The sequence below is a fragment of the Chrysemys picta genome, chromosome 11 (genome assembly GCF_011386835.1).
Source record: "Chrysemys picta bellii isolate R12L10 chromosome 11, ASM1138683v2, whole genome shotgun sequence".
Lineage (NCBI taxonomy): Eukaryota > Metazoa > Chordata > Testudines > Emydidae > Chrysemys > Chrysemys picta.
The window spans coordinates 19,529,219-19,542,876 of NC_088801.1; the positions used below are offsets into that span (position 1 = coordinate 19,529,219).

A 13,658-nucleotide genomic window follows, 5' to 3' on the forward strand; every position below is an offset into this window, starting at 1 on the left:
CTGTTGTGGGCAGCATTCATTATACTGGGGGAAATGTTCACTGATATGATACATTTTATGCTTTTCCACAAAACATTGTACTATAGGTTTTCCAAGTTGTAAAAATCTTTGTTTAAATAGTGTGTAACTCATTAAAGCAAATAGGCTTCTGTAGTCAAACATGATATTTATTATCAAAGCATTAATTATGTCATTATCTTTAATGAAGCAAACACATTTATATAGAGTTTTAAAAATCTAAAATACACCTATATAAAGTTGAACGAATGTTGTGTTCTTGGAGGTGATGGTTCAGTAGCACTGACTTGAACCAAGTCTTATGGCTCTGATCCAGTAAGGATCAGAGGGATATTTAATAGGAGTGGAGTAGCATTACTCCACTAATTACATGCCTGCTAAGGGTACGTCTATACTTACCTCCGGGTCCGGCGGTAAGCAATCGATCTTCCAGGTTCAATTTATCGTGTCTTGTCTAGACGCGATAAATCGGTCCCAGATCGATCCCGGAAGTGCTCGCTGTCGACGCTGGTACTCCTGCTCCGCGAGAGGAGTACGCGGCGTCGACGGGGGAGGCTGCCTGCCGCGTCTGGACCCACGGTAAGTTCGAACTAAGGTACTTCGACTTCAGCTACTTTATTCACGTAGCTGAAGTTGTGTATCTTAGTTTGAAGTGGGGGGTTAGTGTGGACCAGGCCTCAGAGCCAGTTTCTATATGAACTTTCCTCCCAATGTAATGCATCTCAGTCCTCACCTGGAAAACTGCTGAGTTTCAGTTTTGGCTGTGTTTCACAGAAAAAGACGCTCCTTTTGTAATTGGGCTAATCTGCATGGTGATTTTTTTCTGAAGTGTACAAATCAGCAAGGATTTGAGCTTACAGGATGCTGATCACTCTTGCCCTGATCCAGCGAAGCACTTCTTTAAGTGTGTGAGTAATCCCTTTGACTTCAATGTGGACTACTTGTGATCTTTAACTTAAGTACATATTTAAGTACTTATTCATAGACTTAATCATTATAAAAAAGTTGTGCCTTGTTTCTACTCAGCATCCAACCATTGGACTTGTTGTGCCTTTTTCTGCTGGATTAAAGAACCCTCTACTATCAGAAATCTCGTTCACGTATAGTGACTTGTAGACCATAATCAAGTTACCTGTTAACCTTTCCTTGTATGAACTAACAACATAGAGCTTCCTACATTCTCTCATTATAAGGCATGTTTTCCAGATCTTGAATCATTTTTGTAGCTCTTTTCTGACCCCTTTCTAGTTTTTCAACATCTTTTTTGAGTGTGGACTCTAGAATGGGACTTGGTTTTCCAGAAAGCATTTCAACACCCTACTCCTACTTCAAATCTAAGGATCCCATTTGTCTTCTTAGCTACAGCACTGAACTGGATCTCTTGTTTCAGGAGAAACTACCATTTTCTTAAGTCCTTTTCAGTGTCACTGCATTCCAGGATGCTGCCTCCAATTTTGTAAATCTGACATATGTTCTTTATTCCTAGATGGTATGACTTTGTGTTAGAATGAGGGTCGATGTAGAATCACCACAAGTTGGTTGCAATAATTTATCTTAGAAAGTTATTGTCTATTAAAACTCTGAATATGTTTTACTAGTGCAGCTTGAGACCTCTGGTATATATCATGAACCCCCACCCCCCATGATGATGATAAGTTTTGTTTTTCCACATTATAGATAGATGTTTAAGGAGCTACTCATCCCATTCTCTTGTTTGATTTGATGATCTGTAACAGACCCACCCCCAGCGTCCTAGCTTGTGATTTATCACTTAGAAAATTGATCCATAAGCATTCTGGGTTCTGTTCTTCTGATGTGTTGGTATTCTAAAGCAGATAAAGGTATCTTTGATATAGAGCAGCACCCCTCCCTGCTTTGCAGGATCAAGCTTTCAGTGTTTTACTAGTTGTAACCTCAGGCGGGATTTTAACCCAGATAGCTAATGATGCCAACTATGCCTGGTAAACAAATGTTTGCTGCATTTTTTTCTTACAGACAATGCTACAGCAATTAAACAGTTCCGATATAGGATTATCATTCAGAACGCTGCCAATGGGGGACAGGACTGCCCAGACACCTTGTATGAAGAAAGAGAATGTGAAGATATTCCTGTCTGTCCAGTTTACAGGTTCTGTAAATAAGCAGCTAAGAATCTCTGACATTGGGTTTCTAGTTCTCCAGAAATGCATTTTATATTTTAATCATGTGCAATTTATTTAATAATTTTTCATCACAAAAAATAACAAATAAATATTAGCTCTGTATCAACCAAAAATGCATTTTAGTAGAACTAATGTGTGATTTCACCAAAATGAGCCTCAGCGTAAACACCATCCTAAAAAAGCAACCTTCAGTTTTAAAAATGTGTGAAGATGCATGAGAAAACAAACCAACCCTGAATGTATTTTAAATATCAGTTTAATCTAATGTGGGATTACAATCACTAAACTACTTTAATGATAATTGTATGGTCATTGCAGATACTCCACCTTCTTCTCTGCAGCTCACTGATTAATATGTATTTTTTAGTTTCTGAGTAGACAAATAGCACAACGAAGGAAACTATTTACCACTCTTCAGTAAAATTCTGTGGTCATGTGTGATGGGTTGGGTCACAGAAACCCCCTTGGGACTGCCACCTGATATGCTACCTCTAAGCCTGTTTTCCCTGGCAGCTTGGGACTTCAGTACCCTGCCTGGTTTAACTGAAAATAAGCTTAAGAAGTGCTCCTGACTCCAACACCCAGATACCCAGTTCCCAATGGGATCCAAACCCCAAATAAATCCATTTTACTCTGTATAAAGCTTATACAGGATAAACTCATAAATTGTTCACCCTCTATAACACTGATAGAGAGAGATGCACAGCTGTTTGCTCCCCTAGGTATTAATACATGTTCTGGGTTAATTAATAAGTAAAAAGTGATTTTATTAAATATAAAAAGTAGGATTTAAGTGGTTCCAAGTAATAACAGACAGAACAAAGTAAATTACCAAGCAAAATGAAACAAAAACACGCAAGTCTAAGCCTAATACAGTAGGAAACTAAATGCAAGTAAATCTCACCCTCAGAGATGTTCCAATAAGCTGACAGACTAGAATCCTTCCTAGACTGGGTCCAGCAATCACTCACACCCCCGTAGTTACCGTAGGAAAGCTTAGCTGTGGCTTGGCGTCTCCCAAGGTCCATTGTTAGCTAAGTACTCCCAATTACTCGCATAACCCCTTCACACTATGTTGACCAAATCTGCCTTATGTGCTTCCTACAACAAACACTTTAAATACAAGCATAGAGCCAACACTCATAGCTTACGATATAAAAATGATACATGCATATGAATAGGATGAATACATTCAGTAGAACATAACCTTTGCAAAGATATGTTACATGATATGTTATATCTAGCATAAAACATATTCCAGTTATGTCATATTTACACTCATAAGCATATTTCTATAAAGCATTATGGGGTGCAACGTCACACCATGTGTTATACAAGTATTAGTAAATAGAGATCCATTATATCTTTGTGTGCAAACTTTTGAGTCCCAGATCACGACATTACAACATGTACTTGAAAAGAGTAAAAATGCATGTTGTGACAAAACTGCACATTACAGTAGACATTATGCATGCATGTTTCTAAGCAGCTGTAAAAATATATGGGCAGATGCTCACCTGCATTCTTATATATCACACATCATAACCTAGAAGGCAGATTCTGCAAAATATTAACTTCGTGAATAAGGGTTTGCAGGAAAGGACTCTGATCAAGAAGTTACTAAAGTCAATGATAAGATTCCCATTGATTTCAGTAGACTTTGAAAAAGGCACTAAGACTTAAATAAAAAAGAACAAAGGAGGAAGATTGGAGGCTCATGTAGATTTCGTATGGGTTTAATCTTAAATCTGAGCTTAAGTTTGTAAAGCTTGTTTGAGGGAAAATTACAACATTCTTGTAGTTTGTTTGTTTTTTTACCCCTAAATTACTTCAATGCTGTCTTCACTTCTAAGCAACCATAATAGCACAAACCCCTTAACTCTTTGTTTATTATCATAGATGGAAGACCCATAAATGGAGTCACTGTATACTGGTGCCAGATTCTGTGAGACAGGGCATATTGGGTATCAATGAAGCATGTGGCCGTGGTTTGCAGTCGAGAGGTAAGCCTTTCTCCCGCCCCCAGAAAGTTTAATCTAAGATTTTCATTAATTCTCTCTTATTGATAGACTGTAGTATATTTTATGTGCTTTCCATAGTTTGAAAAGTGTATTTTAATACAGAAAATTCACATTATTTTCAAAGAGAACCTTTAGCTTTACTGATGTTGATGAGCAGACAGTGTAAATTGCCAGCTGTCAAATCCCCATGTTTTGCTTAAAGATTCTGAAGGAGATTGTGAACTGATATAATAGTAACTTCCCTTGGCCACATAACACAGAGACCAATTTTGAAACAGTACAGGTCTCTGGATTCAACAAAGGAAATAGGTATAACACCATTCAGAAAATATATGCATGCATTATATTAACTACAGCTTTTCAAGAAAGCATTTCCCAGTCTTGGGAGCCTTTGCAGAAACAGGCTGTACATAGAATACTGATTTAACACTACGGAGATGATGAGTTTAAAATACCATACAGTGAAATCCTGGGCAAGAAAAATGTCCACATGAAAAAGCTTTGCTCTGTGCTTAGAAGCAGATGAATGGAATCCTCGGAGCCTACCTGGAGTATATGCCCAAGGAGCTGTTTACTCCAAGGAGCCAGTACTACATGGTCCAAAGGGGAGTTGAAATTTCAGCCCATTGTTCCTTCTCTGTATATTGTTTTGGGTCAGTGGTGCAATTTGCTTCATCTTCAGCACTCTTTCTTCCTCACCCTGGCACATTCGTTCCAAAGCAGGTATGGATCTGGACTTCATGGTACATAGGAAGCTGTAGGAACTCCCTACATGTCCTCTCTGTTTCCTAGTTCAACACTTGGGCATGTGTTGCAATTTGCTACATGTGAGGCTTTCCATGATAAAATAATATGTTTAACCTTCGTGGTTTAGGGCAGAAATAAACAGAAGTTGCTAGGTGTTTTGTATTGTGCTGAATCTAGAAATGGTTGGAATTACTAATTTGACCAAATGTGTGCAGGGGAGAGTAGAACTTGGTAGAATCTGTACTCTTTTACACATGCCAATTTGGAAACAAAGTGGTTGGAGCTACTAGGTTTTAAAATAAAATGCTTGAAGGAGGGGCCTACTGAGTCTGGGGTGCAAGAAGGGCAGTATGCTCAACATTCAGAGGTGGTGGTAATGAAATCTTTAAGGTAACCTTATTTTGCCAGTTAAAAGTAAAGTGGATGTGCTGTGGAAAGAGGTACACCTCACAGCAGTCTTCTGGAGGTGAGAAAAGCCAGAAGGGGAAATGCTTTCTTATATCTAGGCTTGGAAGAAAACATTTGATATTTTCCATCAATTTTTATTTTTTTATAATTTCTGGTGGAAAATGTCCAGGTTTATTTTTAAACATTTCTAGTTTTATCTTACAGTTTTTACAGTTGTGCAAAATTATGGGTTTTAAGCATTTTAAAAAGCATCTACTTAATTTTTGTAGCTGCAGGAAATTACAGGACAGTAATTAGTTAATTACAGTACATGCTGAGATTCAAAAAGTTATAAAGCTTTAACTGTTAAAACACATTGTCAACATCTCATGTCAAAATGTACAAAGTAAATATCCTTACACGAAACTCTACGTTCTCTAGCAGCATTTTTCTTAGGTTGCCTATCTGTAAATTTGGATTATTATTGAAGGAATTTTTTTTTTGTCAGTTGTGAGTGAATGGTGAAATCAACTTTTATTGACATTTATTGATAAAAATTTCATCTTTTTATCCATTTACCTTATTCTGATTATCAATAATTTACGTGGGGCTGGATTTTCAATGGGACTATTTGAGATGTAAAGTACTGGTCAATGTGGGAAAGAGAGTCAGACTCTGACCGTTGATGGTTAAGCACTTGGACAGTATAAAGATCCAATTATATTGAGAGTGTGAGTGCAAAAATCTGGAATGATTCCTGCATAGTGGCTAAGAGATTTGACTGTTCTCACTGAGCTGAGAAATCAATAAAAATTTTAACTAAATATTATTTTTATTGGGAAAACCTTATTCTTTGGGTATCTTAAGCTATAATGAACGTGACATAACAATTTACTCCTTTATAGGATTAGAATTCTTTTTTTTAAGATAAACTATATTTGTTGCATAATCTGGGAACAAAGGAAAGGAAAGTGAAGCCCTGTTAGTGTGTGGGCTGCAAATGGAAGAAAAGGTGGTGTTTTTTAAACTGGTGTTGAAAACTGAAAATATAGTTGACTAAGAGGTTTTGACCATGTGACCTTCCATGGGAGGTTTCCAAAGAGGGCTCAATAAATTGAAGTGTCATCTCCATTTTTATTCCCCATTCTCTGTGTGAACTGAAGATAATCTTTTTGTTCTGATAGTGCACAAACTTTCTATGAACTTCACTACCAAAATTCAAAGCATATTAAAAAAGTACACTACTTGCTTTTGCTCCGGGAAAAGCTCTCACACTTTAAAATACAGGGCTTTGTGCTTTGTACCTCAGGAGATAAAATCCTAAACCCAGGGAAGGAACCTGATAACATGGTGGGGTTAAGCAAAGTGTTGTTGATAAAATATCAGAATCCAGTCAGATCTAATTTTCTATAGCTTTGCTCTTTTAACTCTAGTTTTCATAACAGCTTCTTAATCCTGTGATATATGCTAGAGCCAAACTATTATGCATTATTGGTTGGCAGAGACATTGGGAATGAGTGAGGTTTGCAGGAAAGTGAATTTTGGGGTGGGACCAATGTAAAGAGAATTTTGGGATGTTTCCTGCAGGCCTGGGGTGCAGTGCTCTGTCACACTAGGCCTCTCCCCTGGTTTCTGCTCCCACTGCTGCTAAGAGGGAAGGCACCAGCGTGTCAGTGCTCCTGTAACTTAGCTTAGGGAGCTTAAAGAGAAGAGAAACCCAGTGGGCAGTCTCTCTGGTGGGGAAACCTTAAGAAAAAGCTGCTGCTGCTGCTGTCCTGCTGCCTTACTCTGCTGCCACCTGTTCACTTCCACAGCTGCAGGGACATGTACAGATGGCAGCTGCAGTTGCCTTGCTGCTGAGGAAAGGGGATGTTTACATTTACATCTTCCCTCAGCAACAAGGCAGTCACCCGTTTTGGAGCTCCTGAAGTTGAACTTGAACAAGTGTCCATAAGTATTTAGACATCTGACCCCAGCCTCACTTCAGTAAACAAGTCTCATGGAGGATATTGAACTCTGGCATATGATCAAGGGGTTGTAGAAAACAGATCTACATATCTTGACCTGCTACATTCAGATTCCCCAGGCATGAGTCCACATACCAAATAGCAGCACCACACTTCCCACTGATTAGGTTCCTTACAGCAGCTATAGAGGAGAGGCCACATTTTTAAAGTTGAAGCAGTTTGCATGACATTGCAGCATATTTATCCAAGATGTACTTATGCGCCAAAGAATGCTTATGTGAATTTCTTTCATCTCTCTTCCCTGTCTAAGTAACCATTATGATCCTTTTGCCATTTGAGAGAAGCGGTCTCAACACATATTAGAGCATCAGTTTGCAGAAACTTTCCAATTTGCTGCCCAGGCCCTGCTGTCCATATCCTGCCTAGATAAGAGAATTTCAATCTTCGGGGCTGTCAGACCTGGCAAATTACAGGAGCAATAAATGCATACCAATTATGTGTAATAAAATAAGCAAAAATCATTTTTAAAAGATGTGTTTATATATAACTCCTCTTCCCCCTCCCCTCTGCCCCCTTATATGTATTTTATAGCCCTCAAATGTCCATTCCCATCTATGGACCAGATTCTGATACTCTTTCATATGTTGTGTAAAGAACAGGAGTACTTGTGGCACCTTAGAGCCTAACAAATTTATTTGAGCATAAGCTTTCGTGGGCTACAGCCCACTTCTTCGGATGCATAGAATGGAACATATATTGAGGAGATATACACATACAGAGAGCATGAAAAGGTGGGAGTTGTCTTACCAATTCTGAGAGGCCAATTACATAAGAGAAAAAAACTTTTGAAGTGATAATCAAGATAGCCCAGTACAGACAGTTTGATAAGAAGTGTGAGAATACTTACAAGGGGAGATAGATTCAATGTTTGTAATGGCTCAGCCATTCCCAGTCCCTATTCAAGCCTAAGTTGATTGTATCTAGTTTGCATATCAATTCCAGCTCAGCAATTTCTCATTGGAGTCTGTTTTTGAAGCTTTTCTGTTGCAAAATTGCCACCCGCAGGTCTGCCATTGAATGACCAGACAGGTTAAAGTGTTCTCCTACTGGTTTTTGAGTATTATGATTCCTGATGTCAGATTTGTGTCCATTAATTCTTTTGCGTAGAGACTGGCCGGTTTGGCCAATGTACATGTTGTATAGCACCTTACTCCATGAACGGTCTCAGTGAAATCACTTCTGGAGTCAGATGCTACTCATCATGAGTAAGAACATTAGAATCTGGCTCTGATTAATTGACAGTAAAGCCAAACATTTGGCAATCTTCTATATGCTATATATTTGCACTTTTAATGATTGTTTATTTAGTCATGATAATTTATAAGGTGTGGTTAAGCTACCTATAATGTGGTATTGCTTTGTTAAATAACAAATCTTTTATTCATATCCCATACATTGCCTTCTATAGAGTGATTTAGTTACAATAGAAAATGTCAGGGAGGTAGGGAAAACAGTTAGCTATACCTAAAGCTAAAAAAATGTACTTGTCATTTAAACTTCATTAAGAAATGATTTGCAAGAAGCCCCCCGAGATAGGCATTTCAGAAGGAAATGTGTTAGGGACTTTACTGTTCCTTGACAGTGACATAGACAACATTTCCAAGAATAAATGAAGAGCTCTACAAGATTTTGTTTTGCTGTATAACTGTCACTTTGCTCGACAAGTGACTAATTTACTAGAAAGTGTCAAGACTGAGAAAATTGCTTCTGCTTTAGATGCCCTTCAATGACTTTACTGCTCTCTGATGTCTGTGATGGAGGATCCTCAAGAAGTGACCTCTTACCTCAACTCTGACATAATCAAGTTGCCTTAGAAATTTAGATTCGGGCGGGCAGAGTGTTGCTCATTATAAGGGATTGGTGGTATTTAATTAGTGGATGCATAACCTATATTATGAAAGCTTCTTTGAAGTCTTTTTTCAAAAGCCATTGGATGAAGCAAATATTCATGTATGACAGACTGTAATGAGGCTACACTTAAAAAAAACTAGTCATGAAAATACAGTGGTAACAAATTTAATAAAAACAAACCATTTTCTCTCCACGGAAATAATACCTATTATTGCATTTCACACGCTGGCATATTCTAGAAGCATCCTATTTTTCTCCCTTGTTTACTTCCAACCTCACTTTTGTTTGCCATATCCTGGCAAAGCCTCTGAAGAGAAGACCACATATTCTGATCCACCCTCACCAATTACCAGAGGCTCTTCTGAAGGAAAGCAAAAACATCTCCTTAGAAAAGCCTCATTTATTGATTTAGATATTAGCAAAATAAAAGGACCCAGTGTGCAGGATTCGGAAGCCACCCTTGATTATCTCGGAAACCTTAATAAACAAACTAACAAAGAACTGCTCCAAGCTCCTACAGACAAGGAAAACAGTTCCCCAGGCCTTCCCCTTTGCCTAGAATCTGCCCTTTTTTATAGCCCCTGACTCCACTGGACCTGAATATTAATGAAATGCTGCAGTCATTAGTGGAGCATGCCGTAGTGGTACCCATTTGTAACCTCTCAACTCATCTCAGCTGAATTACTTGCTTTCCTGCATGTGAAGCTCTCCTATCTCGTTGGCCAAATTTCTGCTGCTTCTCTTCATTAAGGATAATAAAGGTGTGGGGGGGGGCATGAAGGGCATCTGTTGCATTTCAGAATGGTCTGTACTGCCCATCACACCTCCCTGAGCCAAGGAGGTCTGCATACATATAGGTTCTGCTGTAGCCACTGGGCAGAAGATGTTATTTGAGAGAGAATCAAAGTAGTGCCTCCCCTTCAAGGACTGAGCAGTCTGTCTTGCATCATTTCCAGTCTTTTTCATCTGAGGAGCAAGAGAGAAACTCTTGATCTTCTGTGTGGTGGACAGTGTGTTGACAATTGGCCGTTTGGCTGTTTTCCCCCCTCTCTGAAATTCTAATGGTTTGCTTACCCACCCACCACAGCAGCCTATTTGAGCACGACAATGCATAGATGAGTTTAGAACCTGTCCCCTCACTTTCTTCAAACCACTTATAGAGAGGTTAGCCGGGGCTTGTCTCTCTCTGGGTTGGCGGGGAACCACGCCACCTCACTAAACTCGGGAAGATGTCTTGTGGGGAATTAGTTCGGCCGCGGGAGTCTTCCTCAGTGGCCTCTGTAAGGGCAGAAACAAACACAGTAAACCCAGGCCCTAAGTCAGGGTGGGGCAATGGTGGGTCAGGCGCTCAGGCCCTTAGGCTGGCGCTGAGCAACAACAGTATATAAACAGTAGGCCCAGGCCCTAGGTTCTAAAGGGCCTGGGACGGGGGGAGACTGCCACAGGATGCAGGCCCTCCCATTCCACTACGTCCCAGCCCGGGGCCCTAGCAGCGGCAGAAGACCCGCTGCTGCATCAGTGGGGATCCTGGCCACAACCCATTGACATGGGCTCTGGCAGTGCTGCAGCCAGACTAGGGTTGGCTGCCCCCAGGCTGCTTCCAAACTCCCCCTCTTGAGATACCTGGGTGGGGGTGGTGTCCTCGGGGGGTCCAGCACCATGGGTTCCTTGGGATAGCTGGTGAGGGGTAGACTCGGCAACTCCTCCTGATAGCTGGCGTGGGGCAGGCTCGGCAACTCCTCCGGGTAGCGGGGCAGGTCAGGCCAGTCCTTGGATTTACTGCAGGCCACTGGGGTTTCCCAATCGCAAGCTTCTGGCCTCCCCGATGGTTGCTCTCTCACTGAGCTTTGAGGTCGGGCCTTTATACTTCCGGGGCAACGCCTGACCCTCTGGGAGGTGGGCTCAGAGCTCCCTGGCTCTGCCCACTCTGGTGTCCGGAGGGACTCATCTCTCTCCGGGACAGCGGGGAACTACACCGCCTCACTACACCACTGTTTTAACTTTGGTAGCACCTTTAGGTGCCTAGCACGTTAAGAGTTAGATATAGGCCATTTCAATAAAAAGGTCGTGTTTAAATGGATAATATAGAAATTGGAATCCAAGCAACATCAGACTCACTGAAGAGAATATAAGAATATTCTGTCTCTTTCAGTGCAGGTTTCAGGCTCCAGCTGGTAACTTTTGTGGTACCTGCAAGTATGTTGTACATATGGCTGTTTTAGACTGATGCACAGATTAAAAACTGATCATTATGGGATGGGGGGGGAACCCAACAATCTGGCATCTGTTTCTAGTGGCTGTGTGTTTAAAGTGATTGTTTCAGGAAAATCTCATAGTCTAAAATATATACAGAATTGTCTCTAGAGATATAGTTTGTAATAAAGTGGTGAGGTAAATCAGTATTCTAAAATTAAATAAGACGAAAGAAAGAATTCTTGTATTGTCTATGAATGTAACATTCAGAAATGTGCTCACATTCCATATACAATTTAAAGTTATCCAGTGCATTATCAAGTTGTAGCCTAGTAAAGGCAATATAACTTACCATTTTTTCTATTGGAATTATTTTGTGGCAACCCAGTTATAATGAGATGTGTCATCACAATGCATCAACATTGTCATTTTTGTTTTGCTTGTAAAATAATTATCAGACACTGCTTATTAGTGGTTAGGTGTGCGGTTAATGTAATCGCTGATTAGCTGAATGAAAAGACTTATTAATTGTAAACTTCAGCTGTGAAATACTGCAGACTGTTTTTCACAGAACCATTGATTTCAAGATGCACATATTGGAATTCTTTACAGTTGGCTGGTTAATGACAACATGATAGTTTTAGTTTATATTGAATAAGTTTATGGCAGAAAATTTGGCAAAAATACCAACTCATAATTAAATTTGACAGTGGTATTATAGGTATTTGGTAATACAATTCTGTGTATAATTCTTTCCTGTTGTCAGTGGCTTCCCTCTAATGATTAGCTCCCTCTAAAAACTCCTTAGTTTTTAAATAAGAGCATTGGTACAATAAGGCCTTTATATTTAGCTGTGCTGTCGGTTTCACAACTGTCATTGGGTCTGATCATGTTTCCAGATGGAGTTTTGCCATTAAGATGGTGCCCGTAATCATTAGTAAGTGTTAAGGTTTCCCAACACCTCTCAGTGATCAACCCCTAACATAGGATGCTAGGAACACCAGGGAGCCACTAAATTTTTTTGGTCTTCAATGATATGCCATCCGTGGAACAGTATCCAAAATTTGTATGCTTCACTGTTACCTGAACTGGTCAGCAATTGGCAGTGTGTGTGTGTGAGAGAGAGAGAGAGACAGATGCAGTTAGTACGCAGATCGACTGACTCAGCACAATGGTTCAGTGATACTTTGGAGCCGCTGAACCGTCTCCTATCACTGAAAGGAGAAATACAGGGTGGTGCTGCCAAAACTCCTCCAAACCATGAGAAAATAGAAGAGAAGAGGACTGTGAAGACCCTCATTGCTATGAAGGTGTGTGTGTGTGGGGTGTGTTTCTGTGTTTAGGTGGAGGGATGTGGGAATCTCTTCTGTCTTGAAAGATGGAGAATGTATAGCAAGACTTCTTGGGGTCCAAAGTTAGGTGTCATTCCACTTCCTGAATCCCACCACCAGGGAAATATTGGACTCAGGTATCTTGCAATTGGCAAGCATGTGGGGCTTGAGTCCCACTCCCTCTGCTGTACACATTGCCTTAGGAGAATAGCTAGTGCATAAACACTGATCTGGAGTGTGACAGCATCAGTGACGAGGACTTGAAAAACAAACTGGAGAAAAAATAAGTTTGCAGGGTTAGGTCAGGGGTAGAGTCTGATGTGTGTATATTTGGGAGGAGGGGTGAAAGTCCACCCAGGATCTGGATCAATGCTTTGCCCGGCAGCCCTGAAATTTGCTGCCTGAGAATCTTGTTTCGTCTGAATTCTCCCACACAGGAAAGGTAAGGTTATATTTTATGTCATCGTCAAATTATTCATTAATGTTTATGACTTGTTAAATTTGAATGAATTTTTACAAGTGTAACTGCTCTAATGTGTTGTAAATTCATGAGACTTTGTATTTTTGCTGGCTTGTTGTTAATAATATCATGCTTAACTACTCCTTTCCTGTCATTCTCTCTTGGACCTTACCCCCCTTCCATCTTTCATTTGTACAAATGTCTTGGGATTCTGTACCTTTTAACTGCTCTTCCAGATGAGGCCACAAGTAATCCTATCATCCCAGCCTGCACAGTTTATCAACTTCCCCTTCATTCTAGTTTCTCTTATTTCACCTTTCTTTTCCTGTAGTGTAGTTACAACAAAGAAATCCTTTTTTTGCACCCAGACATACACCCCTCTAGTTATACCCAGTGGCTCACATGTAAATGAAAATATTGTAAATTGGCCACGTTTGAAAAATTAAACAAAACTTAAACTG

General features: G+C 40.0%; 1 protein-coding gene across 2 annotated transcripts in view; it reads left to right on the plus strand.

The window, feature by feature from the left end:
• The window catches only part of THSD7B (thrombospondin type 1 domain containing 7B), a 626,924-nt gene that overhangs the window by 408,536 nt on the left and 204,730 nt on the right, over positions 1 to 13,658 (plus strand). For both annotated transcript variants that reach the window (XM_065561607.1, XM_065561605.1), the window contains exons 11-12: positions 2,014 to 2,146; positions 4,080 to 4,183. In XM_065561607.1, coding sequence (XP_065417679.1) covers positions 2,014 to 2,146; positions 4,080 to 4,183 — 237 coding nt within the window. The remainder of the gene's footprint in view (positions 1 to 2,013; positions 2,147 to 4,079; positions 4,184 to 13,658) is intronic.